This window comes from Triturus cristatus, chromosome 1_2, assembly GCF_964204655.1.
Source record: "Triturus cristatus chromosome 1_2, aTriCri1.1, whole genome shotgun sequence".
Lineage (NCBI taxonomy): Eukaryota > Metazoa > Chordata > Amphibia > Caudata > Salamandridae > Triturus > Triturus cristatus.
This window is the reverse complement of record NC_140580.1, coordinates 879,572,630-879,597,389: the sequence shown is the minus strand read 5'-3', so window position 1 is coordinate 879,597,389 and position 24,760 is coordinate 879,572,630. Positions and strand designations below refer to the sequence as shown.

The 24,760-nt window shown below is 46.8% G+C and overlaps 1 protein-coding gene across 2 annotated transcripts in view; it reads left to right on the top strand.

The window, feature by feature from the left end:
- The window catches only part of PRKCZ (protein kinase C zeta), an 820,696-nt gene that overhangs the window by 668,810 nt on the left and 127,126 nt on the right, over positions 1–24,760 (top strand). For both annotated transcript variants that reach the window (XM_085609332.1, XM_085609338.1), the window contains one exon: positions 10,733–10,830. In XM_085609332.1, the coding sequence (XP_085465458.1) occupies positions 10,733–10,830 (98 nt within the window). The remainder of the gene's footprint in view (positions 1–10,732; positions 10,831–24,760) is intronic.

Sequence of the window (24,760 nt, the reverse complement as noted above, 5' to 3'; positions counted from 1 at the left end):
TCGTGTGCGTAACCGCAAGCGCTAGGCCACAAGCAAAAGCTGTGGTAGCATTTTCTGAAGCGCAGTTACTAAAAGTCTCGCCAGGGCAGCGTATGCGCTGGCTCAGGCGAGACCTAATAACGTTTGCTCTGGCTCCAATTAGATCCTCCTTCGGTCTACTTTCTCAGAAGATTTGTACCCTCTTTTATAAAACAGTCACTTCACTGAATGACATCATACTGCAGTGCAATTGCATTTCCAAATTACCACTGAATAATGCACAAAACGTATTTATATGGCGGATCAAGGATTGGGGACACTTGAAACCACATTAGGTTAATAAAGAACAAAATTGGTCCTGTTTTTTCGTATAAAAAAATCTTATGGGGCAATTTTGTTTGCTGCAAAATCTGTAGATCAAATAAAGTATTTCAAAAGTATTTCAATTTTCTTTGAGAATTAACAATTTCTGCGCCGTTGATACATTTACTGTTAGATGGACATATAGATAGATATTATGTACACTGTAATATGGCATCTATTGTTTCAAGTTCTCCCTAAATAAAAATAAATACAAAAAATATTCACACGAAAAAAGCTGTGTTCAAATTCTAAATATACTTAAGGAAGAATATCAGATGGCAGTTCTTGTTTTACTGGTGGTAGTGTTATCATCTGCTTTGCTTGTGATGCATTCTGTGCACACCTCCATTGTTACCTGCTGAGTTCAGCAGTGTGTGATGTCATGGAAGGTTGGTGAGTGACTGGAGATTACTTGGCAATAAGAAAGAGTGGGCTGAGTAGAGAGGATGCTGCTTCTGGTGGGGTACTTTACTATGTAACTTGTATCCTAACCTGTAACATCTTCACTAAACCTACATCCTGTCATTCTACATCGACTGGCTTGCCAAGAAGGAATCTTCAATTACAACACTGACAACGACCGGAAGCGAACCTACATGTAAAAGAAACTGATGGAAACATAGAGAAAAAGAGATTGATGATAAAAGAAGAGAAAAAAAGAGATTGAAGCCATAAAAAGAGGAGAAGAAATGTGTGTACCCTACCAGGTATTTTCCAACAGACAGGCTATGGACAACATAATCAAAGTCTGTAAGCTTAATATAGTGATTACTGAAGTGATGAACTAAGATCATCGCTATACTGGAGAGCGCTGATAAGCTGTCACTGATTGATCGAGGCACGTCTGTTTGCAGATTTGATTGGATTTATATCAAACGGACACCAGATACTGAAGACTACAAGCCTAAGGAAGTGGCCTGCTGAGTTTTGTATGTACACAGTTAGTTTGACAATAAACAGAGTTGAAGCATCGCCTAATCTGCACTAATATCTAGTGGAGTTGATTTACAGTCAGCATTCCTGGTTGTGAGTAAACTGGGGGAAAGTATTACACTGATATAGTAATGTCATGTACTGACTTCGTGGTGCGTCTTGCAGTACGCCCACGCTTCTTCTGTACGGTCTCTCCCCGAGACATACCAAGGCATGTTGATATTCCTTTTTGTTATCTTTTGAAATGTGTCGTATTGTTGCGTCAGTGACCGTAGTGATCGGTTAGTGGGGATTCCGGTTGACCGAGTCAGTTGTGTACTGGGATCCTTACTGGCCGGCTGCTGCTCATCATGGGTGAAGCTTACCTGCGAATAAAGCTTCTTCAAAACGTCTTCCTGCCTCCGGCTTCTTACCTCAACCAACATTTTTACAATTGATTTACTGTGAGCCCAGGTGCACAAGTGACTTGATATGCTGTTATTTGGAGGAGCGGACCGTGGCCAAGATCATTAAATGCTTTGCCATAGGAAGCTGAGTGCTCACACAATCGCAAAAGGAGAGTGATCAGCTCGTTGCATCTGTTGAAGGCAGCATGTATCATTAAGATACATGCTCAGCTGGTAAGTAAGGGTTGATATTGCATTGTAATTAGCAGCGGAAGCTCTAAATTGAACTTTAGCTCATTCTGTCTCAGTGGAGGCGCGAGCCCTTGGAACCTTAGGTGGTGGTTCAAATGTGGCGTGCAGCGCATGTTAATGCTAATCCTTGCAGCACATTCTGTAATCTTTATGATCGATCACAAGCTCAGGCTCCTCACTTTAAAAATCCTGAGTGTGCTTAGTGTTGCAAAAACAACAGTTGATGGACAGAATGCAGAACAATGTCGTACATTCACCCCAGTGCAGAGATCTGGGCCTAAATCCATCCTTTTTTTGCTCACCATGCCATTCTAGTTTGGACCCAGCCATATGCAAATCAGTCTTGACCCTGCACCCAATGGGAACAATCGAGCCCAAACTGCCAGGCCAGGTCCTCCCTGGACTGGAAACAAGCATCCTAGGACCGGTTTTGGGCTTTCAACCCTCATCCGGCAGGATAGCTTGACTCCAGTGGCATGGAAAGCACGGGACCCACTTCTGGGCATACCCGTCCCACTCGGGGTGACAAATGCAAAAACGACAATTGATGGACAGAATGCAGAACAATGTCGTACATTCACCCCAGTACAGAGATCTACGCCTAAATCCATAGTTTTTTTGCTCACCATGCTATTCCAGTTTGGACCCAGCCATATGCAAATCAGTCTTTAAAAAAATATATTTTTATTTTCATTTTTATCAACCAAAAAACAAAAGAGAATCGTGTCACATTTGGTTACATTTGTGCAAAGATATACATATACAATCCACATCATGTAAATTCCCTCCCCCTCCCCTTCGCGGGCTGTATGAGTCTGTAAGTCCCATTCAATCATTGAATCCTGCAGCGGCATCCCCCACGCTGTGCTTTCCCAAAGGGTCCGAAAACAGGCCAGCTATCTTGGCAAAGGTGAAGTACGGCTCCTCTCATTGGCCAACTAGTCGTCACCCAGTCCTCCATCCAGCCCATAATTTTTCCTCCATTTACCCCATACCCTACGGAACTTTTGTGGGCACCCTCTCGCTTTGTATGTGACCCTCTCTGCCGCCATGTAAATATCCATCCCCATCTTCCAATCTCGGAGCTGGGGAGGTAACGCCGCCCACCGTGTGCGAGCTATGTCTCGTTTCGCTACTACTAATGCCAACATTGCAAAAATAAGCTGCGGACGGCCCAGATCTACATCCCCGGGTATGCCAAGTAGTATGAATTTGGGGTCTAGGGGCAATGTCTCGTCTAAAACCTTACTCAGTTCCCCTAATACCAGTTGCCAATATGACTGTATGACGGGGCAATCACAAATAGTATTGTAGTAATCCCCCTGTGTCTGGTCGCATCTCAAACAATTCGGGTCGCTGGCTCGGCCCATACGATGGAGTCGGGCCCTGTCATAATATACTCTGTGTAGTATCTTGTATTGAATAAGACGGAGGCGGGATTTAATGGCCACTTCTCGGTGATGCATCAGGGCCGCCTCCCAGTCAATGTTTTCTAGGTTCAGTTCCCACGATTCCCTCAATTTCCCCAGTCTGTCCGGAGTATTATTATTCAGGGTCCGGTATGTTAGCGATACTGCCTTGGTGAGTACGTGTTCTTGTAGTAGGCGTCCCTCTAGTGGTGCATATTCTGGCAGTGAGGAGGACAGCGAGCTCACCACTAACCAGGCATGTCGCAGCTGCGCATATTTGAAAAACTGAGAGATGTGCAGTCCGAAGTCTGCCACTAACGCTCAGAAAATTTTGAGTTCTCCCTCGGCCACAACATCCCCTATGGTGGAGATGCCTATGACGTCCCATCCCTCGAAGCCCCTAAGTTTGTGGAGCTCCTTTAACCAGGAGCAGTGCCAGAGGGGCGCCTGTTTCGTTGGTCTGTGTTCCCAGCCCAGTGCCTTCGACGCTCTGTCCCATACTTCTAGTGTGACTTGTGTGGCCGGGAGTAGGTGTCCCCTGCCCCGCCCTCCATAAAGAAAATACATACATGTACGAGGCGTCATGATATCTCTTTCTAACCTATAGGTGGGTTGGTCTGCCGTGGCATGTATCCATTTGTTCACCAGGGTCAGATGCTCCGCCCAATAATAGGCTTCAATATCCGGTAGGGCGATCCCCCCATTATATTGGTTATGCTATAATGTGATCAGTGCAATCCTCTGCTGCTTCCCGAGCCATAACAGGGAGCATAATTCCGTATTTATCACCCGAAAGGTCTGCCTGGAGAGGGGGGAAGTACTCATTCTGGAGGGCATATAGGATACGAGGATATGGTCGCTGCCCGGCCAATGATCGTGAAGGGGAGAGCTTTCCATCTCAGTGCGTCAGTAGCGAAGTTAGTTGTGACTCATTGAATATTATTCTGGTACGAGAGCCTCCTATCTGTGTTGAGATAAATCCCTAAGTACGTGAACCCAGTCTGCGCTATTTGTAAGGCCCCAGGAATAAAGGGCCAGGCCTCTAAGGCTCTCGGGCTATATATGACCGATTTATGCCAGTTTATGGCATATCTTGAGAATGTCCCATACCGGCTCATAAGATCAAACAAGGCGGGGATTGTGGCAGCCGGGTGAGTAACATATAATAAGATGTTGTCTGCATAGAGCGAGATCTTTTCTACCCTCTCGTCTGATGGCGTTATTTGGAACCCCCATATCTCCGCCCGTTGCCGAATTTCACATGCCACTATCTCTATAGTGAGGGCAAAGAGTAGCGGATATGCAAATCAGTCTTGACCCTGCACCCAATGGGAACAGTCCAGCCCGAACTGACAGGCCAGGTCCTCCCTGGACTGGAAACAAGCATCCTAGGACCGGTTTCGGGCTTTCAGCCCTCATCAGCCAGGATAACTTGACACCAGTGGCATGGAGAGCACGGGACCCACATCTGGGCATATCCATCCCACTCGGGGTGACAAATTCAAAAACAACAATTGATGGACAGAATGTAGAACAATGTCGTACATTCACCCCAGTACAGAGATCTGGGCCTAAATCGTTCGTTTTGTTGCTCACCATGCCATTCCAGTTTGGACCCAGCCATATGCAAATCAGTCTTGACCCTGCACCCAATGGGAACAGTCCAGCCTGAACTGCCAGGCCAGGCCCTTCCTGGACTGGAAACAAGCATCCTAGGACCGGTTTCGGGCTTTCAGCCCTCATCAGCCAGGATAGCTTGACTCCAGTGGCATGGAGAGCACGGGACCCACGTCTGGGCATACCCGTCCCACTCGGGGTGACAAATTCAAAAACAACAATTGATGGACAGAATGCAGAACAATGTCGTACATTCACCCCAGTACAGACATCTGGGCCTAAACCCACCGATCTTTGTGACTGGGGGTGAATGTTTGCATTGTTCATTATTCTGTCCAGCAATTGTTTCTTTTGCATGTACTTAGTGTTGCGCCAATGAGGGTGTGATCAGCGTTGCCTGGGAACGGCCGAATTGTGACGAGAGAATACGTAAGCGACGTGCGTCGTAGTAACAAAAAAACTAGACCACATACTGACTGAAAGTCCATGCAGGAATCTGCAACATAATCGCCGTAAGCATCATTGTTATTAGAAACACGTCAAAGTGTGTGCATCATTATAATAAGAGGCCAAAACCGTTATGTAGGATCAAAATGGGGACGCAACGTCAGTATCAAGACAAGTTAAACTATTAACTGTGTTGGAGTCTCAAAATTGAGAACTGTAATGTGTCTCTATGTATTGGATTTGCGCTCAGAGTACCGTGTGTACGTTCGGGTGAGAGATCGCTCACAGGAGTGGAGGACTTTGGGTTCTACCCAAGAATATCTTTCAATGCCATGCTGAATTTGCTGTCAGAGTATATTTTTACATTCCATGCTAAATAAAAAAAAAAGCTTTTATAATTGTTGTATGCAAGAGTCTTTTGATGAGTTACTGCTCCTTGTTTGCGTCTCTACTCCTGTAAGAGTATGCCGGAGTCTTATGAGGAGTTGTGGCTATGGCTGAGTCCATGTTTTAGGTCCCTGGTCCTGCGAGTGTGCCCAGTAGCGGGTGCCCATATTTTTCATGTGTATGATTGATGTATGGTGTCATTTAGTTCTCCAGAGTATGTGGTTGGGGGTGAGTGTTTTAGGTCCCTGGTCATGCAAGAGTATGCAGTAGAGGGGTGAGTGTTTTAGTTCCCTGATCCTGCAAGTGTATGCAGTGCGGGGTGTAAGTGGAGATAATATTTTCTTGGTCCTGGTCTTGCCAATATGCAAAAGTGTGTGCAGTAGAGGGCATGTGTATTTCCCTGGTCCGCCCATGTAGCAGTAGAAGGTGTTGTAACTCTATGTTCGTGGTTCAGCAAGAGTGCACAGCAGAGGGCAAGGGGTAAAGGTTTTTGTTGCATGGGTTCTGTGTGACCTTTGTACGTGTGTGCTTTTGGTTCGTGTGGACGGGGTCTGATTCGACCACTGTCTGAATAACTTAATGGATTTACGTAGTTATTCTCTTACATCTTCTGTTTGTATAATTTATGGGGATGATGAAAGCTAGTGACTTTCACGTCTTCTCTTTGTATTTTATTATTTTCTATCTTACGTTTCCTGTTTGCATTTTATTATTTACTAATCGCAGGAGATGTGCTATAAGCTGCTATGCTTGTGATGCATTCTGTGCACCACCCCCATTGCTCCGTGCTCTGCTCAGCAGTGTGTGATGTCATGGAATGTTGGTGAGTGACTGGAGGTTGCTTGGCAATTGAAGAGAGTGGACTGAGCAGAGAGGATGCTGTTCCTGGTGGGGTACTTTACTATGTAACTTGTAACCTAACCTATAACTTCTTCAATAAACCTACGACGTGTCATTCTACATCAACTGGCTACCTCTACCTGACTCCTTCTTATAAAGAGAATACATTTAATTACAACAGGTAGGAATAATGTTACAGCGTGTAACTTTAAATTACATGGCTGATATGCTGTGTCCAGGTACACCACCAGAAATGCGTAGGAAAGTGTTTGTATTTCGATTGGCAGCAACAGGCAATCATACACATTTCCTAGTGATGGGAATCTTTTTCCCAAAGCACTTCGAGATAAATTAAGTGAATTATCATTTTCCTTTTGCAAATTGATTTTGAAAATTAACTTGAAGAAAATATTTGTGGGAGAAAACCTACAGTTGAAAACACACAGTAAAAATACTACATTAATTTCCCTGGTAATGTGTTTTGGAGTTACAGGGAGACCGTCCCTACAGCAGTATTTTGAGGTTCACAGCCCAAGAGGGGATTGGATTACCACAGTTAGCACCTTAAGTAAATGAAGGTCCTCGTTCAGTGATTGAGAATGAATGCAGGTCCTAAACTTACAAGTACCAGCGCATTGGCTCTCTAATCAGAAACATTTAGTGTCCATCTTTCCCAAAGATGCTCGCTATATCCATTCATTCATTTCGTCTTTCTTTCACCATGGATGTAACGGAAAGAGTCCTCTTTTTTTTTTTTTAGCCATTTTCACAATAGTCACTTGTACCACTTTGGTAACACTCCGAAACCTTCAGTGGAGTATCTTTGCACTGTCCGTCCGACTACTGGATTGTGAACGTGATAGGAGGGAGGACTCCACTCTTCATTTCACACGATTTTTGATCATCTCCGTGTTATGGTCTATGTATGTAGGCTGAGGACTCTGCATGGTTGTTCACCTGGTTACTGTTGCTGGGTAACCTGTGAGTAAGTTCCACTGGTCGTTAATGACAGCATAATGTGCTGTTCTGGTGCTGGGGGACTGAAGGAGTTGGAAGCGACAGTTGCAGTGTGTTGCTTCAAGGGCTGATGGTCTGTGTACTGCAGCTGAATAAACGCTTAAAGAAGGACTTCATGTGTATGTATTGCTTACAACTTATCACTCTGCCCAAAACATACAGAGGCCCATATCTTGTGCAGGTGGAGGCCACAGTACTGATCATCCCTAATGTTCCTAATGGAGTACGCTCTCTGTAATCATCAGGGTGCAATAAAGACAAATTAATGTTAAAAAATCAAATTGTTTTGAACTATATGTGCCTGTTAGGTTCTTCTGCACTCGTCACTGCAGGGGCGTAGGTTGGTTGTTAATTCATCCATATAAATTTGGTCCTGACAATAGGCTCTTATAAAGTATTCCCTCAAGACAAGAAGCATTCTTAAACACCTCAGGAGTAATACTAAAATTCCCCCTCTCAATTGTTACCACCCCCAGCTGTTTATATGAACGCTTAAGTACCTGTTGTAGTGAAGTCATCCTTTTTTTCAACTAAAAGTGTTAAGTATTTTACAATTTGTCCCTCGTGAAAGATCAGCTGTGGTAGTTTGTGCCCTATTACATGTACTGCATTTTTATCTTGATAACTGATTGCCCTGGGTATCAGGTTATTAGTAATTCAATGGGCCAGATGCTGCTAGTTGTCTTCTATTTGAGTCAAGAAAATGTTGCTCAGTTGGCTCACAGTCCAGTCTAGAGTCCCCTTTATCTGTGTCGGATGCTCAGTTCCTGAATGGCATAGCACCAATATACCTCGCGCAGAAGGTCTCCATATACTGGCTGCTTTGAGCTATAATTCCTGGGTAGCTACATTTGCTGGTGTTTCTCAAGCCATCTTTGGCACAGGGCTAGGCCAGCTACTCTCCAAACCTTTATAAGAATGATTTCTGTAAATGTCATTGCTATCAACACATTTCTGGCGCCAGAGGGTTTTGCTAAGTGTGTCTTGTTAGCCACAGTATTACTCCACTTGTTCTATGTGCTTGGATAGGTGTGTAGTAGTAACATCTGTCTACTGCACACCCAAAAGGAGGGTCATCTTAGTAACAGTGAGGTTGGTTCGGCTTCCCTATCTGTTCTTCAATAAAGTTGCATACTTTCGGGATAGCTGATGCCTTCTGGGTACAAAAGCACCAACAGGTGACTGGTAGGGAACAGCAGAGTGATCCCATATATCATGGGATAAGACTATGCCCAACAACAGTTCTGTGAGCAAGTTAACAATATAATTATAAAGTGGCAAGTGGATAGCATGCTTGCCAGGATGTGCCTGACATTTTGGTGCATATCCAAGTTGGCAAGTTTGCGTGTGACTTTCAGCAAGCTAATTTTGATTTCAGATGACCATAACATCTGCTGTAAAGCCCAAAGAAAGGATGACATACAATTGCTCCATTCTGTTTGTCATGCTTCAGAATACACGCTGCTCAAATAGTGAACCAACTGCTTGGTCGATATTATCAAAGTAACTTAAGGTAATCCCTTCAAATGTGCTTTACCATATAGAGAGACTTAATAGGAATTGGTAGCAGACCATTGTAGAACAGAAAAGGTTCGGTTTATCACTATCCTTCAGTTAAGATTGTTCGTTTTTTCTGGTTAGTCCTTCAATTGAGAATACTTACTGAATTTTGATCCTCTACTGGATTGTATAGTAGAGAATGCTATACTGTGCTTTGCAGTTTTTTGTTCAAACTATGGAAGGGAGCTGGGAACGCATTTAACAGATTGGCTTGCATTCTGGATCAGCGAAGTTCAGAAGGAAAGGATTCAATTCCCCTTGGTAAGGCAATATTCACTGCCAGATATCAGTTTTGTAAATATAGACACTCAATGAACCAGAAAGTGATATTTTTCAATCCTTTCGCTGAAGAAAATGATATAATGGTGAAGCATTTACAAAAATTGGAACAACTTTTTCTTATGCTTGTCAGACCAGTAGAGGTGGAAAAATAAGCGTCTGCAGAATTACCCACCACCTTCTACCTTGGAATTAAATTCAAAATCTAGAATTGGTTGATTGGATATGGTTGATCACACTCCTGTGAAAGATGTTCAGCAGCTATTGTTATGGCAGAGTTTTGCACGTGCCTTTATGCAAAAAGAGTAGAGCACATTCCCTAATGCTCTTCCCAGATCTGCACCCTGACACCTTTCCCAGAGAGAAGGCCTTTCTTGATGTCAAGAAGAACTTTCTTGCCAGGGGACGTAGGAACTTGGTGGCCCAACCAGCTCATTTGATGATGACCCATCATAGGAGACAAATATTTTTTGTTAAATTTGATACACTGAAATCTGCTTTACTGTTCATCGATGAGACCAAGAGCCGATCCTGTGCTGACTTCTTGGTACTGTTTATATTGCTCTAATGTTGTGAAGCTTGGGGGCGCATGCCATCCTGACATTTTATCCCACTGTATGTAGCACAGCAAGGCTACAGGACTGGGGAAGGATAGCGTAGTGGGATGTAGCATTACTGGGGCTGATCTTTGGTTTCTGTGATTTGTCTTCACTGTCTTTCTGCTCCCCTCCTTTAGCTGCAGGTGCGCTGATGCACGAGGCTGTAACATATGTGCATGGTTTGTACTGCTACATAAAAAGATAAAAAAGAAAGAAACCACTGTAATGTCAACAAGAAAAAAATCGATTTTCTACCTTTCTGTGACATGCACAGCAGTTACTGAATAGAACTTGTAGATCCAGCACCTGTCAGTGCCCAGCAGACGAATGTTATCTTTTTGTTAGATGTCAACATAGTGTGGCAGCAAATAGGTGTACGTTTGTATCTTTAAATCTACTGAGAACTTGTAGATATTAACATTGGCTTTTATTGCAATCTTCTCACACTGTTTTTATATACCAGTCTTTTGGACCTCCACTCCCTAACATTTTCAAGTCATAATCCTTTCATGCTCTTCGCTAGAGAAGTATCGATTATTAAGATGTTCTTCACGGGTCTGCAATGGGTGTGCATAACTGTTTACATTTATCTTCTTAGGCATTCAAAACTAAGGTTAACAAAAGGATCTGAAAATAGAAATGAGTTGGTTTTCTTTTTTTGCAGGATATTGATTGGGTACAAACGGAGAAACACGTATTTGAACAAGCCTCCAGCAATCCATTCCTTGTTGGTTTACATTCCTGCTTCCAAACGACGAGTCGGTAAGAAGTTTTTTTAATTCTCTAGGCACATTAATGAACCCCACTTTTGAAATATGGCACTGTGACCTGTGTTACTTCTCTCCAGTCACCTCCCTGTGTCATTATCAGTTTGCCTCTTTGTCCATAGTAAGCCTTTTTAAATTGACAATCGAATCCACTTATTATTGAATCTTTTCTGACATTTTTATAGATGCGATCACTAATAAGTCATTCATATTCTCAGTTTATTTGACTCTTGAATTGTTTGAGAGAACGTCAAACTGTGTCTTCTGCCTTCCGAGCTTATGTTTATGTTTAGGGTCTGATCTGTGCGCATCGATTCTGTGCAGTCCTTCCTTCACAGATCCAGCTTCATACATGCCACGAACTACCTTAATCTCGCCCTGTATTTTTCTTATGACTGTTAGAGGAATATGTTCCTAGGTATACAAAAAGTGATGGAGGGAATGTTTGAATTTATCTCAGCCACTGGTAATTAATCCGGCCATATCCCAATCCATCGTAATTTCGCTCACCATGCGACTTCAGTTTGTGCTCAGGAATATGCAGATCAGTCTTGACCCTGCTCTAGTGGAAGCAGTCTAGCCTGCATTGTCAGCCCGGGTCCCCCCTTGAAACTAAACCCAACTTGGACCGGTTTCGTCTTCGTTATAGATCAAAAGGCAGGCATTACTTGGTTACAATGACAGTGTGCAAAGTGAAAGGAGGAAGAAAGTGGGATGAGAGGGCCGCTGGTTGGTTGGATTGAGTGCTCTGCCAGATGTTTTGGGGCACATTTCAACATATATTTAAAAGGAGCTACAGTAGCCCACAAAGTGTGACGTGTCAGCGGCTCACTTACAGAATGCTACTGGTGCTTTAAACTAGGATATCTATGAGAATAATGATGTCTGTACTTTTTTGCACTTATTTCTCTTGTTGTACCAGCATAAAATTCCCTCCGTACCCCAGGATGATATTGAAGTTTTTAGTGTGGACACTCTTATTTGCAATCTATAGAACTTTTTATTATCACATGGCCTAGCCAACGAAAGTCCAAATTAATCTGAAATTCATTCAAGGGAGTTCTGTTTTCTCAGTGACTGCGTGTACTTTTACATTGTTCTTTATGATGGGCCCTTTGTCCTATTTTGAACATTCCCACTCAACTGAAAAAAAAAATTCAAAACAGTCTATTGCTGTCCCCAATTTTGCTGTTTTACCTTGCCCGTTTATCCCACATACTCTGCATTTTAAAGCTATGTTTCTTTTATTGATGACATTCATTCCCTGTGGGTGGCTGTGAACAGTTTCAAATATGTTCTGTTTTCTTATGTCCCATCTGGGTTGCCTTGGGGTATTGACATTGTCTGGGCAGGCACTCTTTTACTACCTCCTCAGTTTTTTTGCCTGATTTTTGTCACTTGTCTTTGATAAGACACCATTGCTCATGCCCAGACTTATTGTTTAGTAGAATTATCATCCTGTTTAATGAAGGCATAGTTGTACTCCCTTTACCATTGCCCATCTATCAACAATCGTTATGTTCAAAGTGACTGTGCTTTTCACGTTTGCATTTTTTGCCCTGTTGAGCTTCCTTTGTCCCTTGCAATGTTTGAGCCCACTATTGCATGACATTATCTGCACCATACTATACTGACTGACGTAATTTATTTGCTTTGGCAATTAAAAGCTTCATTGAGGGATCTTTTATCCCTCCCTTTTAAAGTGGTTTCTGGATAAACATGGACCTCTGCTATATTTATGGAAAAAAATCTTTGTATTTGTAAAGAACAGAGCAAGCAATTCCAACAGCAGTTTGCTTACAACCCCGACTGGGCAAATTGTCAACACAAGAGCATGGTAAGGAACTGACTTTAGACTGTTGGCTGGGGGGGGGGGTAGCCGGTGAGGGTATTTATTTAATTTTTTATTTTATTTTATACGTTTTATATAGCGCTAGCTAGACCCGGGGGTATCAGAGCACTTTACATACACAAAGGAAAAAGAGTTGCATTACATAGCAGGACATAAGGATGCATAAAGATACAAGCAAAAAATATTAATTAGGTATACAGTGAGAGGGAGGGTGGAAGCTCAGGAGGTTGAAACAGTCAAATAACAACCTATCCTTGGAGTTTCAGGTCCCTTTTGAAGCAGGAGAAACTAGACCCGGGGGTATCAGAGCGCTTTACATACACAACTGCAAAAAAGTTGCATTACATAGCAGGACATGCGGATGCATAAAGATATAGGCAAAACATTATATTTAGGCATACAGTAAAGGGAAGGGTATTGTACACAGCGATTCGCCTGCAACCCTATCAGGGCCGGCCGCTTCAGGGAGCACCCACAGGAGGCAGACAGTGAACAGCAAGTTAATGGACCTAGCGGGTAGAGCCAGTTTTAGTGACATCATTGTGCTGAGCGCAGTAAAAGCTTAGACTTGTTCAAACTAATAAAACATAGTAATGTAAATTAACAATAAGAAGAGTAACAAAAAGCCCACCCCTCCCCTCCCACACCCTCTCTCCTTCCGAGGATGCCCATATAGATGTGAGCCTATGATAGGAAAGCAGAAATGTTGCAAGGGGCCACCCCTAGATGGCACAATGACCCGCTAAGCGGGCAGGACCGGTTTGAGAATTCGCAAGTATGCCGGGCAGGTTAATTCTTTGAATTCTTTAGACAAGATGGAGATGAATGGACCCCAAAGTTTTGCATAAGTGGTGGGGTTGGCGCTGGCCGGCATGGACAACCACTACATGCCCAATAGTGACCATAAGTGGAGAAGCCATTGCTGGTGGTCTGGGATCTTATTAGTTCCTCATTGTGCCAGTAAAAGCGTATGAGCGGCGTTAAGGGCCATGGCCATCTGCCGGCCCCTAATGGACCGCAGTGGGTAGGCGAGGGCATTAGGAAGACCTAGAATAGAGTACGTGGCGAGGTGTGCGATCTCCGTCTGGAAGGCTTAATCTATGTCGTCCAGCACCTGCTCCCATAACCTCGTTAGCTTGGGGCAGTTCCACAGCAGGTGTAGTAATGACCCCGGGTTACCACTTCCCCTCCAACACCGACCGTCACAGGGTGCATTCCATCTTTGTACGCGAGTAAGAGTGTAATACCAATAGGATGCAATTTTAAAGGCTGTTTCAGTGTGGCCTACGTTAAATGTTGTGTGGTGGGCCCTGTAAAATATGTCCCCCCATTTATCTGAGAGGCTGCGTTCCAGATCCGCTTCCCATCATCTTTGACCCGGCGTTGTTTGAGAATGTGGCGCTTTCAAATTGATCGTCAGATTTGAAAAACAACCATTTTTCAAAAGGGGTCATGGGCCTACCCACTTTAGGGTGAATGTTGGAGCCAAGGACCCAGTGGGTGAGCTGGGTGTGTGTGGACCTCGCTTGTTCCGATAGTGAGTATTGGGATGTGGCCCTCGTGGTCAAAAAGACAGCTCACCCTTTTACACCCACCCGCTAGCCACCGCTTAGCCATCTGTGGCGACCGTCCCGGCGGTAACTCGGGATTTTCAAACAGTGGGATCAGAGATGAAGGGAAGGTCGAGAGGCCTGCTGGGAGAGCCACTTTATCCCTTACCTTGAAAGTTATGCTCGTTACCCGGGAAGAGTATAGGCCCCAGGATCTATGTGCATGTGGGAACTAAGTTTCCTTCCAAATGTGGGAGCCTGCGACAGTTTGGTCCATGAAGACCTAGTGCTTTTTGGTCATGGTGCGGTTCCATTCTACCAGAAATCTAAGTTGGGCAGCTTGGAAGTATCACGTAATATTGAGGACAGCCTCCACCTTTGTACATTGCAGTAGTTGTTTTAGCAATCTAGGCTTTGCCCCGTCCCAAATGAATCGATCTATATTCTGTTGAAGCAGCCTTAATTCTCAGGGCAGAGGGGAGAGAAGGAGCGCCTGGAAGACATAAAGGATCCTAGGGAGCACATTCATTTTGACCGTGGCGATTCTGCCCAGCCAGGACAACGGCAATCGTCGCCAATGATCCAAGTCTTTGTGGATCGTGGCTCCTAAGTTGGAGAAATTGGACCGTGCCATCGTAAGAAGGTTCCTACCTAACGTTATGCCCAGGTATGGGAGCGCTGCATCCACCCATTGGAACTCATACTGTGTGCAGGGAGCTTGTTCTGTGTCCAGCTGAACAGTGAGGTTCAAGATTTGCGATTTAGATAGATTCATCTTGAAGCGTGACACTGCCCCGAAAGCCTCCAGTTCCGTGGTGATCATCTCGAGCGTGGTAAGTGGTTGAGCAATGGAAAAAATGATGTCATCCGTGTAGAGGCTGATAAGGTGGTGGTCCGCCCCAAACTTGATGCCCCAGCCCTGGGGTTATCCCTTAGCCTCTGGGCAAAGGGTTACATGTATATGGCAAACCGAAGCTCTGGGTGCGTGATAGATGCTACGCATCCAGTTCAGGAACCGGTCCCCCAGCCATAAGTGTTTAAGGGTGGTGAACAGGTAAGGCCAATGCACCCAGTCGAACACCTTCTCAGCGTCTACCGCCAGCAAGAGGGCCTCTTCCCGGGACCAGTTGACATTACAAATGAGCTGGCACAAGCGTTTGGTGTTGTCGCCGCATTGACGGGAGGGGCTAAATCCTGCTTGATCGGGGTCGATCAAGCCCGTTATCAGTGGGTTGAGGCGATGTGCCAAAATGCCCGTGAGCAGCTACGCATCAATGTTGAGCAGAGAGATCGGGCGATAGGAGCTGCAAAGCTTGGGGTCTTTCCCTGGTTTCGAGATCACCGAGATGGACGCTTGTAGCATGGTTTCAGATAGTGACCCGGTATCGGCAAAAGAGTTGAAGAGGCCGGTTGAAAAGGGAGCGAGTTCTGCACAGAATGTCTTGTAAAAGATCGCGCTGAAACCATCCGGGCCTGGAGCCTTCAAGGGGTTTGGTCTAGAAATGGCAGAAATTACTTCCTCTATCCGAATGGGTTGATCAAGCGCCTCCGACTCCTGCAGTGGCAGTGGGGTGATCGCGGCCCCTTGGAGGTAGGGAGATAGGTCAGGGTCCACGGTGTGATCGATTGCGTATAGATTTGTGTAAAATGCCCGGAACTCCGCTGCTATATCTGTGGCGTTGAGCACTATCGGGCCCGAGCGCGTCCGTATAGCCTTGACGGTGTTGGCGTGCTGAGTGCTATGTAGGCAGTGGGCCAGCATCCGACCCCCTTTGTTGGAGCCCAAGTGGAATTTGTGTTTGAGACAGAACATGGCATACTCAGCTCTGTCGAGGTCAAGGCGCTTAAGCTGGAGCCGAACCTGTTCCAGCTCACGCCCTATCTGGGGAGCAATCGTGCGCTTGTATATAGATTCAAGCTCTAGCACTGCTTTCCCCAACTCCTCCTTCTTGTCCCTTCTGAGTTTATTTTTGTGTGCTGATCGCGCTGTGAGGGCGCCTCCAGTAACTAGTTTAAGGGCTTCCCATACTGAGGATAGCGGGACCCTCCCGTATCATTTATAGCCAGATAATCAGTGATCACTCGTCTGATGGATGCTACTGTGTCAGGAGAGTGAAGCAGGGTGTCACAAAGGCGCCAGGGGGGTCTTGGGGGACTGCCTGTGGGGAACAAGAAAGTGAGTGTAATGGCTGCGTGGTCGGAGAGGGAACGAGGTTCAGTGGAAGAGTCCATAGTGAGCTCCCAGGCATCCGAGGAGGCCATGAAGTGATCTAACCGTGCGTAGGTCTAAAGAATGTGTAATCCTGTTCCTCTGGGTGATTGAGTCGCCAGACATCCTGCAGCCGACAGTTGGCTAGCCAGGCTAACCCTTCATCAGTGAATGCCCCTGTATGGCCTTTTCATTGTACTGAACGATCGATACCCCCGTCCATAACTAGGTTAAAGTCACCGCCCACAAAGATGGCTCGGTCCGGCGTTTGGAGTACCCCTGCTAATGCTTCGGTTATAAAGATTTCTTGATGTTCATTAGGGTCGTCGAGCGAAACAGTGAAATGCAGTTCCCCCAGCTGTACTCAGATAGCTAAAACACAGCCCTTTATTTCAAAGCATATGTCTAGGACTGTCCCTGAGAAGCGGGGAGAGAGAACCACCCCGCCCCTTCCCTTTCTCAGAGGACCAGTACTGTCGTGGAAACTGCCTAGAATGCATCCTATGAGTGTCCTGTTCTATGAGGTGTGTTTCTTGAAGCAGGCAGGTGTTGCTTTGTGAATGCTTCAGAAGGGAGAGTATCAACGCTCTTTTAGTGGGGTTATTAAGACCCTTAACATTTAAGCTTAGTTGTTTGATCCCCATAAAGTAGATAACCTGGGGAGCAACGCTGATATAGGCGGACAAGCTAAGGGGATAGTTGGACGGACTAAAAAAGCTCAGGGGGAGGGGAGATCTCAGTGAGCGCATGCGCCATCCTTACTATGATCCTATACCTACCGAAGGAGAGCCCCAGAACAAAACCCATTCCCCAAAACCAAAAACAATAAAGAACAATGAACCAACAGAACAAAGAGTCTTTCTTAAGAGGGAAGTCTGGGTCCAGCGAGGGGAGTCACTACGATGGGGTGCCGCTCCACACAAATTTGGTCCTGGCCTCCGTCCCTACCTGTGTATCAACTACCCTTCTGGTAATGTGCAGGACCTCAGGAGGGGGGGGTCCGCGCCTTGAGGATCTCCTCCGGAGAGGGAGCATAGCACTCAGAATGCTCCCGTGCCAAGGCTACTGGATCTGGACGGTGGGACGAGACCACCGGGCTACACCTGCGGCCACGGCCATTCCCCCTACGTGGCTCCTTGTCTGTAGATGATCACAGAGATTGGGAGTCCTGGGGTGCAATTCCAAGGATTTTGTAGGCCTCGGAGAGGGAGCGCTGTTGCATGGCCTTGCCATTCAGTTGGGAGATGAGGCGGAAAGGATGGCCTCATGAATAGGAGATTCCACGGGAGCGGATGTGACTCGTGATTGGGCGGAAATCTTACCTTTTCTGCAGTAGGGACCCTGCTAGATCCTGGAATAGTTGGAGGGAGTGCCCATGAAATTGGAGCTTTGGATCAGCCCATGCTGCTCTAAGGATCGGCTCCTTTTCCGTAAAGTTGTGGACACACCAGGATGTCTGCTGGCGGGCGGGGCAGCGCCCGGGGAGATCCAACTCTGTGACATCTGTCCAGCTTGATGGCCTTGGGCGGAGTGTCACCCAAGACACTCACAAACAGCTCCTGAACATAGCCCTCCACATCCATTTCTTTATCGCCGGTTGGGGCCCCTCTGATGCGTATGTTGTTTCTACGGGACCTGTTTTCCAGGTCCTCGGTGTATGCCTGCAGGTTGAGCTGTTGGTCCTGCAGGCGTATGATTTCTTGCTGTAGTGCTTTGATTTCAGCGTCCTTGGATGGGGATCCCTCCTGCAACACCGCTACTCTCACCCCACCTCGTCGATATCCCATCGCGCGTCTCTAATCTCCGACGCAAGGTCCTTTTTTAACTGTTTGGAGGTCTTTCCGGAGTGACGCAAAGAGGGCTTCAAGAAATTCACAAGTTACTCCTACATCCCCTCCCTCTGCGCCACTCGACAGTTTGGGGGCCTCCACAGCGGTTGAATATTGGTGGGCATCTTGCGGGCCCTTTAGCACCATTTCTCTCACTGACCTGTCTTTTTTGGCCTTGGCGGCCGCCATAGCTCCACTCCTTCAATGTGGGGTAGGTAGCAAGTGTTAGGTGGTACTGGAGGAAATGTAGCAGAGAACGACGTGGCATTGTCGTCTGTGGCCCCGTTAGGTGTGATGTGTCGGTCCAGGAAGGCCCAGGCTGCTCAGGGCGGGCCCCGTGGATCCAAAAGGGGGACCGACTGCGTAGGTTAGGCCTCAACCAGCACAGATACACCACTGGGGGGAGGAGTGGGGCCACCCCTAGATATGAAGTCCAGGCTGGGACCATCAGCTCTGCTCAGACGTGTTCCCCGGGGGCCCCCGATGCCCTGTCCAGTCGGTAAGAGGCCTACGCAGGTGCAAACCAGGGCCACCAGGATCATCCAAGGAATAGGTGAGGCCCACGCCTGGCATGGGGCAGAACCATGAGGTCCCAAGAGTCCGGGCGCAGGGATGCCGCCAGGGGAGAGCCCTATGCCAAACCTGGGAAGCGCTCACGGGCCGAGGAGCTGCAGGACTGGCCCGGACTCCCGTGGGGCGCCCGCTCCAGCAGGCCCGCAACCCAGATAACTTACGTCTGTAGCCCAGACTCTGCCGTGAGGAAAAACGATGCAGGCTCAGGGGAGGCCGCGGGAAAGCTGTGAACTCACCCCGAGCTGGGACATTGACGTTGATGCCTCACCGGGACCCCGGGCCTCCACAGTTGCCACTCAATGTAGGGCTGCTGATGGCACAGCTTCAGTGCGGGGGCATAGCACTCCCACCTTTCTGTCCTCCGCCTACCACCTGCAGCTCATAGACTGGGACCAATCTCTGGCACCGCTAGATGCCTCCTACCTTTAGCCTCAAAGGTGAGCTCTGGAGGGCCCGCCAGGGTGCGGCATCAACTCACCGGGCCCGCACGACAGGCCCCAGTGCCGCTGGCTCAGTCCCTGGTGTGGGGGGGGATGATGCAGTCACAGAGGAGGCCTCGGGAGAGCAGCACCCCCATCCCCAGGCGGGATGCTGCTGCTGCCTAGGCGAGCCCCTACCCCAGCCACCGTGATGAATCAATGCGGGGCCGCCGTGCAGCAGAGCGGCTCTCACTCCTCGCCCACTATCCTCTGGTCGGTTACAGGTTGTCGGCAGGGGCCGGATGCGTACACCGCTGGTTGCCGCTGTCTCTTAACTCCGACGAGGATCACTGTAAGGCAGCACTGTTCACCGCGACTACCCGCCGGACCACGCAGTAGGCCCCGGCGTCACCCGGACCCCTCCAGAGAGCGCGGTATGCGCCCAGCCAGGCTCCGCTGCCCACTCCGCTTGTCCTCTGATAGAGCCAGGACCCCTTCAGGTGCGGTCGGGACCGGGTGGTGGAGGCTATTTCAGGTGTTAATTATCGGGCAGGGACGGAGCTCTAGGCCGGCACGTCCGCTCACGCCGCCATCTTGGGCATGCCCCCCCCTCCCTCTGCTATATTTAATGATATTTCAGAAGACATATTTGCTCTAGAAGAGGCATGCAACAGGCCAATGATTTCTGTGAGATTGTTCTGCTGCATTAAGGCAACAAATGTAGTTATGGGAGTTCATAATGCTTAACCTTCCACATAGAGGACCTTGTCTTGTCCCCTCATTGCTCATTTAGAAAGGCCTTTGATCGTTAGTTGACTGCCCTGAAACTGTGAAGAAATTGCATTGGCAAAATATTGTGATATACGTTATGAGTTTTCCTTGGATCTCATCAGAAACACTACAATTGTCTTCAAATCATTCTGCCATCGAATTCCTGAGTATTAGCCATATGCTAGACCAAATCATTAGGGGCTATTGAAGCTACACATGTTGCTTCTCTATCATTTAAGTGGGTCGCTTGCCAATGTATATTCTTACCCATTACGTTTAGGGTCACAGATTTCTCTGTGCATAGAGGCAGATAAAGTTTGTGGGATTATAGTGTGTCACAAGTCCTTAATTTGTTTTGAACATGTTCTTACCTTATCGTATGCTTACTCCTTGATACAGATCTTGTTTTATTTATTCGTTGTGCCATGTTCAGCTGCTCCCTCTGCGAGTTCCAGTGTTGGCTGCTCCAGCAGTTGCTGTTGGATGTCGCAGGTGGATGGAGGACCTGCCGAACGTGGGCTCCTTATTGTTTTACAAAAACTTGTTCAAGAAACTTTATTTTGCTTCCTGATTACCTCTTTCAACATTTGGTGAGGAGGAGTACAAGGAGCACTTACCTGGAGCCCATTGTCAAGATTTTAACATTTTGAAGTTCGATTGTTCACAGTCGTAATTGATCGGGCTTGCCGTTCTTTCTCCTGCCCACTGGATGGTGTTGCTGCCTTCGTGAGTGTCACTTTGAAGTTGGCAGAGGAGTTTGAATCGTCACACCATTGGAACCCTGCTTGGAGCTGCGCGGGCAGCCTGAGGGTCTTCTCTGGCAAGTCAGCTGCTCGAGCACTGCCCGTGAATATCAGGTGCACTCTTCAGCTTAGCAGCTCGATCCTTGCAGCGCTCTGTATCATTCAAAAGGTCCACTTTATTCTATTGGACAATACTGATCACTTCACAGTCACATGATGCAGTGACATCACGCTACGCTTGTGGCCATCTTTGAAACATATGAAAAAGTTTATTGTAGTGTATTGTTATTCAGTTTTACATAATTTTGCCTCACATTTTCAGATAATTGGAGACCTTCTCTTCACAGTCTGGTTATTTAACCATTTAAATATTAAACCTTGATGCCTTGAATGTAACTTAATTTTATGCCAACTGGTTTAATAAGTTATTTTAGAGAGTATTTAATGGCTTCTCAACAATTGGTACAAACAGCTCCTTTTCTGGCATATCCTGGCAAACCACCAGTTTCTTGAAAAGTATGGTTCCGTTCTTTTGAGAACTTTTTAGTGTCAATAGACGCTGAAAAGAAAATTAAAGTTGCTTTCCTTTTTAGTCACTTGGGTTAAGAGGGACGATACATTTTTGATAACCTACCAGAAATTGATCCTCCTTCTGGTGATTTTAATAACTGGGATTTCTCCAGTATTAGGGTGTCTTTCATAGATTCACATGCTTGAATATTCCCCGTCGTCGGAGTGGGAGTCCCACGGTAAATAAAATAGCAATATATATATAGCAAAATATATACATAAGTAATCACATAATTAGCGTTATATAGGTGTAAAAACACACATAGTGTACCTATAAGAGAAAACTCCATAGGAATACAATGGAGAGAGACAAAAGACTTTTGTAGTCTATCTCTGTCATTATGTAAGTCCGAACTCCAGCCAATCAGGCGTCAGCCCCTCTCTAGAACCTTCTCCTCAGAGCCTCTCACCTCAGATTTTCTACCGCACGTCGTGTGACAGGGAGTCTCCCTGAGCTCTGCTCAGTTTTTGTCAGTCAGGATGTCTTCTAGTAAGAAATCTTTGTTTAGACCATGTTCTTCGTGTGGAAAGCTGCGTTTATTTTCTGAGGACCCACACAGTAAGTGTATTTACTGTTTATACCCAGACCATGAAGTGGCAAAATGTAAATTTTGTAGAACCTTTTCTACAAAAACTCTAAAGGACAGAGAAGGCCGCCTGTTATTATGGCTACAGAGACTGAAGGATAAGGATAACCCACTCTCTGATGTTGAAAGTCTCTTTTCTGGTCGTTCTCAACCAGCCTCTAAGCGCAGTAGTGTGCAGGAGTTACCATCTCCTTTCCTGAAGAAAAAGAAACTATCTTTGACTCTGACAGCTGCCACTTCTGCTGTCTCACCTACTGCTTTGTCGCCTAAGGGACACTGTTCTCAGGCTGCTGAGGCGTCTACTTCCCATTCCTCAGGGAAAAGATTGTCCGCCTCGTCGACGATACTCCCGACGACGAGATCTGCTGTTTCTAACTCGTCGACGGTGACTCTGACGACGACGTCAGCTGCTTCGTCGTCGACGAGCGTTCTGTCGACGTTATCCTCATCGACGATTACCATCAGTTCCTCGAGGGCGGTGACTTCTATTTTGCCCATTACTTCAACGTCGACGAAAAAGGTTAAGGTTCCGTCGACGAAGATTGTGTCGTCGACGAAGACGTCGTCGAGCTCGTCGACGCCCACTCCGTCGATGAAGAAAAAGAAGATCCCGTCGACGACACTGTCGACGGTGGTTCCGTCGACGAAAGCCTTGTCGACGAAAACCTCGACGACGGCTCCGTCGGCAGCGGCCCCGTCGACGGTGGCTCCGTCGACGGTGGCCCCGTCGACGGCGGCTTCGTCGACGGCGGATCCGTCAACATCGATTTTGTTGCCACAGACTCTGTCGACGATAATTCCGTCGACCATCATTCCGTCGACGACGGCTCCGTCGACGAGGGCATCTCCTAAGGCTGCTGCAGAACATACCATGCAGCAGTCGACGGCAGGGACATTTGTAAGGGTACGAGTAAGCAGCGTTTCGTCTACCCAGAAAACAAAGAGGGAACAACTACCTCAGCTAACTTCAGCGTCGGTTTCATCTTTAACTGGAGTTTCTTGGACACCATTACCTCCTACTGTGGGCCCGGATAGCCAGGAAGACAATATTCCTGTGGGAGATGCACAGCCTCCCTCACCATTATTCGCTACGGATTCTGATCAGGAGTCCGAGGGGTTACCGGAGTCTTTTGGAACGGCACAAAGTCCGTCCGACTTAGTTATTAAATGCCAGGATGTCAGCAGTGAGGATGAAGATCCAGTTTACATACAGCAGGCCCCTCCGAAGCATAAAACGGCGACTCTTCCTTTGTCGCTCATAACTAATCTCCAACGCATGTTGGACGACTACAACCAACGGTTCCCTCTATCCCCTCAACGTTCAGAGGTTCCGTCAGCCCCGGTGATTCCGGCAAATATTCCACCGGTACCTATTGTAAATCCTGCTCCTCAGATGCCGCCTGCACCTCCAAGACAGGTTCCGGAAAGGTTGTTGCCTCACTATGAGCCTGTAGAGGAAGGCCCTCAGGACACAGAAGAGGGTGAAATCCCAGATGATGATGGGGATGTGGATGACAATGACGATGATATGGCGGAGTGGGACAATTACCAGGCACAAACACCATCCCCCTCACAGATAGTAACAGGGGATTCACCTCCAGTGGACATAGCCAATTTTCACCAACTGATGGAAAGGGCAGCATACCGTTTTAAACTAACAACGGAGCGCAGGGAGGAAGATTGCTTCCTTTATGATTTCAAGAATCAACCTTACAAACAGACTCATGCTATTCCCATTGTTGAGTTTATTTGGGAAGAAGGCAAGAAATTAATGCAGACACCGAATACCTTGCCAGCACAGGTGCCTCGATTAGAAAAGAAATATAAGGCACCAATAGGAACCCCAGCATGCCTCACGGGTCAGGCTAAACCTGAGTCAGTCGTTACGCAGGCAGCGCAACGTAAGGCGAAAAATCCTGCATCTACTATCACCACACCTCCGGATCGTGACGGACGTCGGATGGATGCCATAGGGCGTAAATTCTCTTCTATGGCCTCTACTGTGGTTAGAGCAGCTAATGCCTTGGCCATCTTGGGACGATATGACAGACAAGTATGGGCTGATATTTCTGATGTGGTTCAGGAGTTGCCAGAGCCATCTAAGGTTGAAGTTGCTCCAAGAGGGAGAAGCGGCATCGGCGGAAATAATCGATTGTGCAGTAGACATCGCCTGCATGGGATTCCGTCAGCTTGCCGGAGCGGCTGTTCTGCGTAGGCAAGGATGGTTAAGATCGACATCCTTTCGTCAGGAGGTACAGTCCATGATCCTTAACATGGCATATGACGGCGAGGCGTTATTTGGAAGCCACGTCGATGAAGCTCTACAGTCCATAAAGAAGGATACTGAGACAGCTAGATCGTTAGGAAACCTTCAATTTCAAAGGAGTGATTTTCGTGGTGCACGCGGACGCGGCACCTCCTCAAGTTTTCGAAGGGACAATAAACAATACAAACCTTACAATCAAGGATCCAACCGTTACTCTTATGGCCAGCAACAGCAAGCATCACGACAGCAAACCTCCAAGTCATATAGAGGAAAATCCTCATACAGAGGAACCGCGTCAAAGAGACAGTGACTCTTACCAGACGGACAAGGTTGGAGGTCGAATCTCTCTGTTCTTTTCCCAATGGTCCTCCATCTCAAGGGACCGTTGGGTTTTGGACATTGTAAAAAAGGGACACGCCTTAGAATTCACCAAATTCCCTCCTCCCACACCACCCTCCGGACCGCCACCAGCTCACATGAAAGAACTGTTGCATCAAGTTCGACTTTTAAGGCAAAAAGGAGCTATAGAATTGGTGCCAGTGTCTCAGAAGGGAAA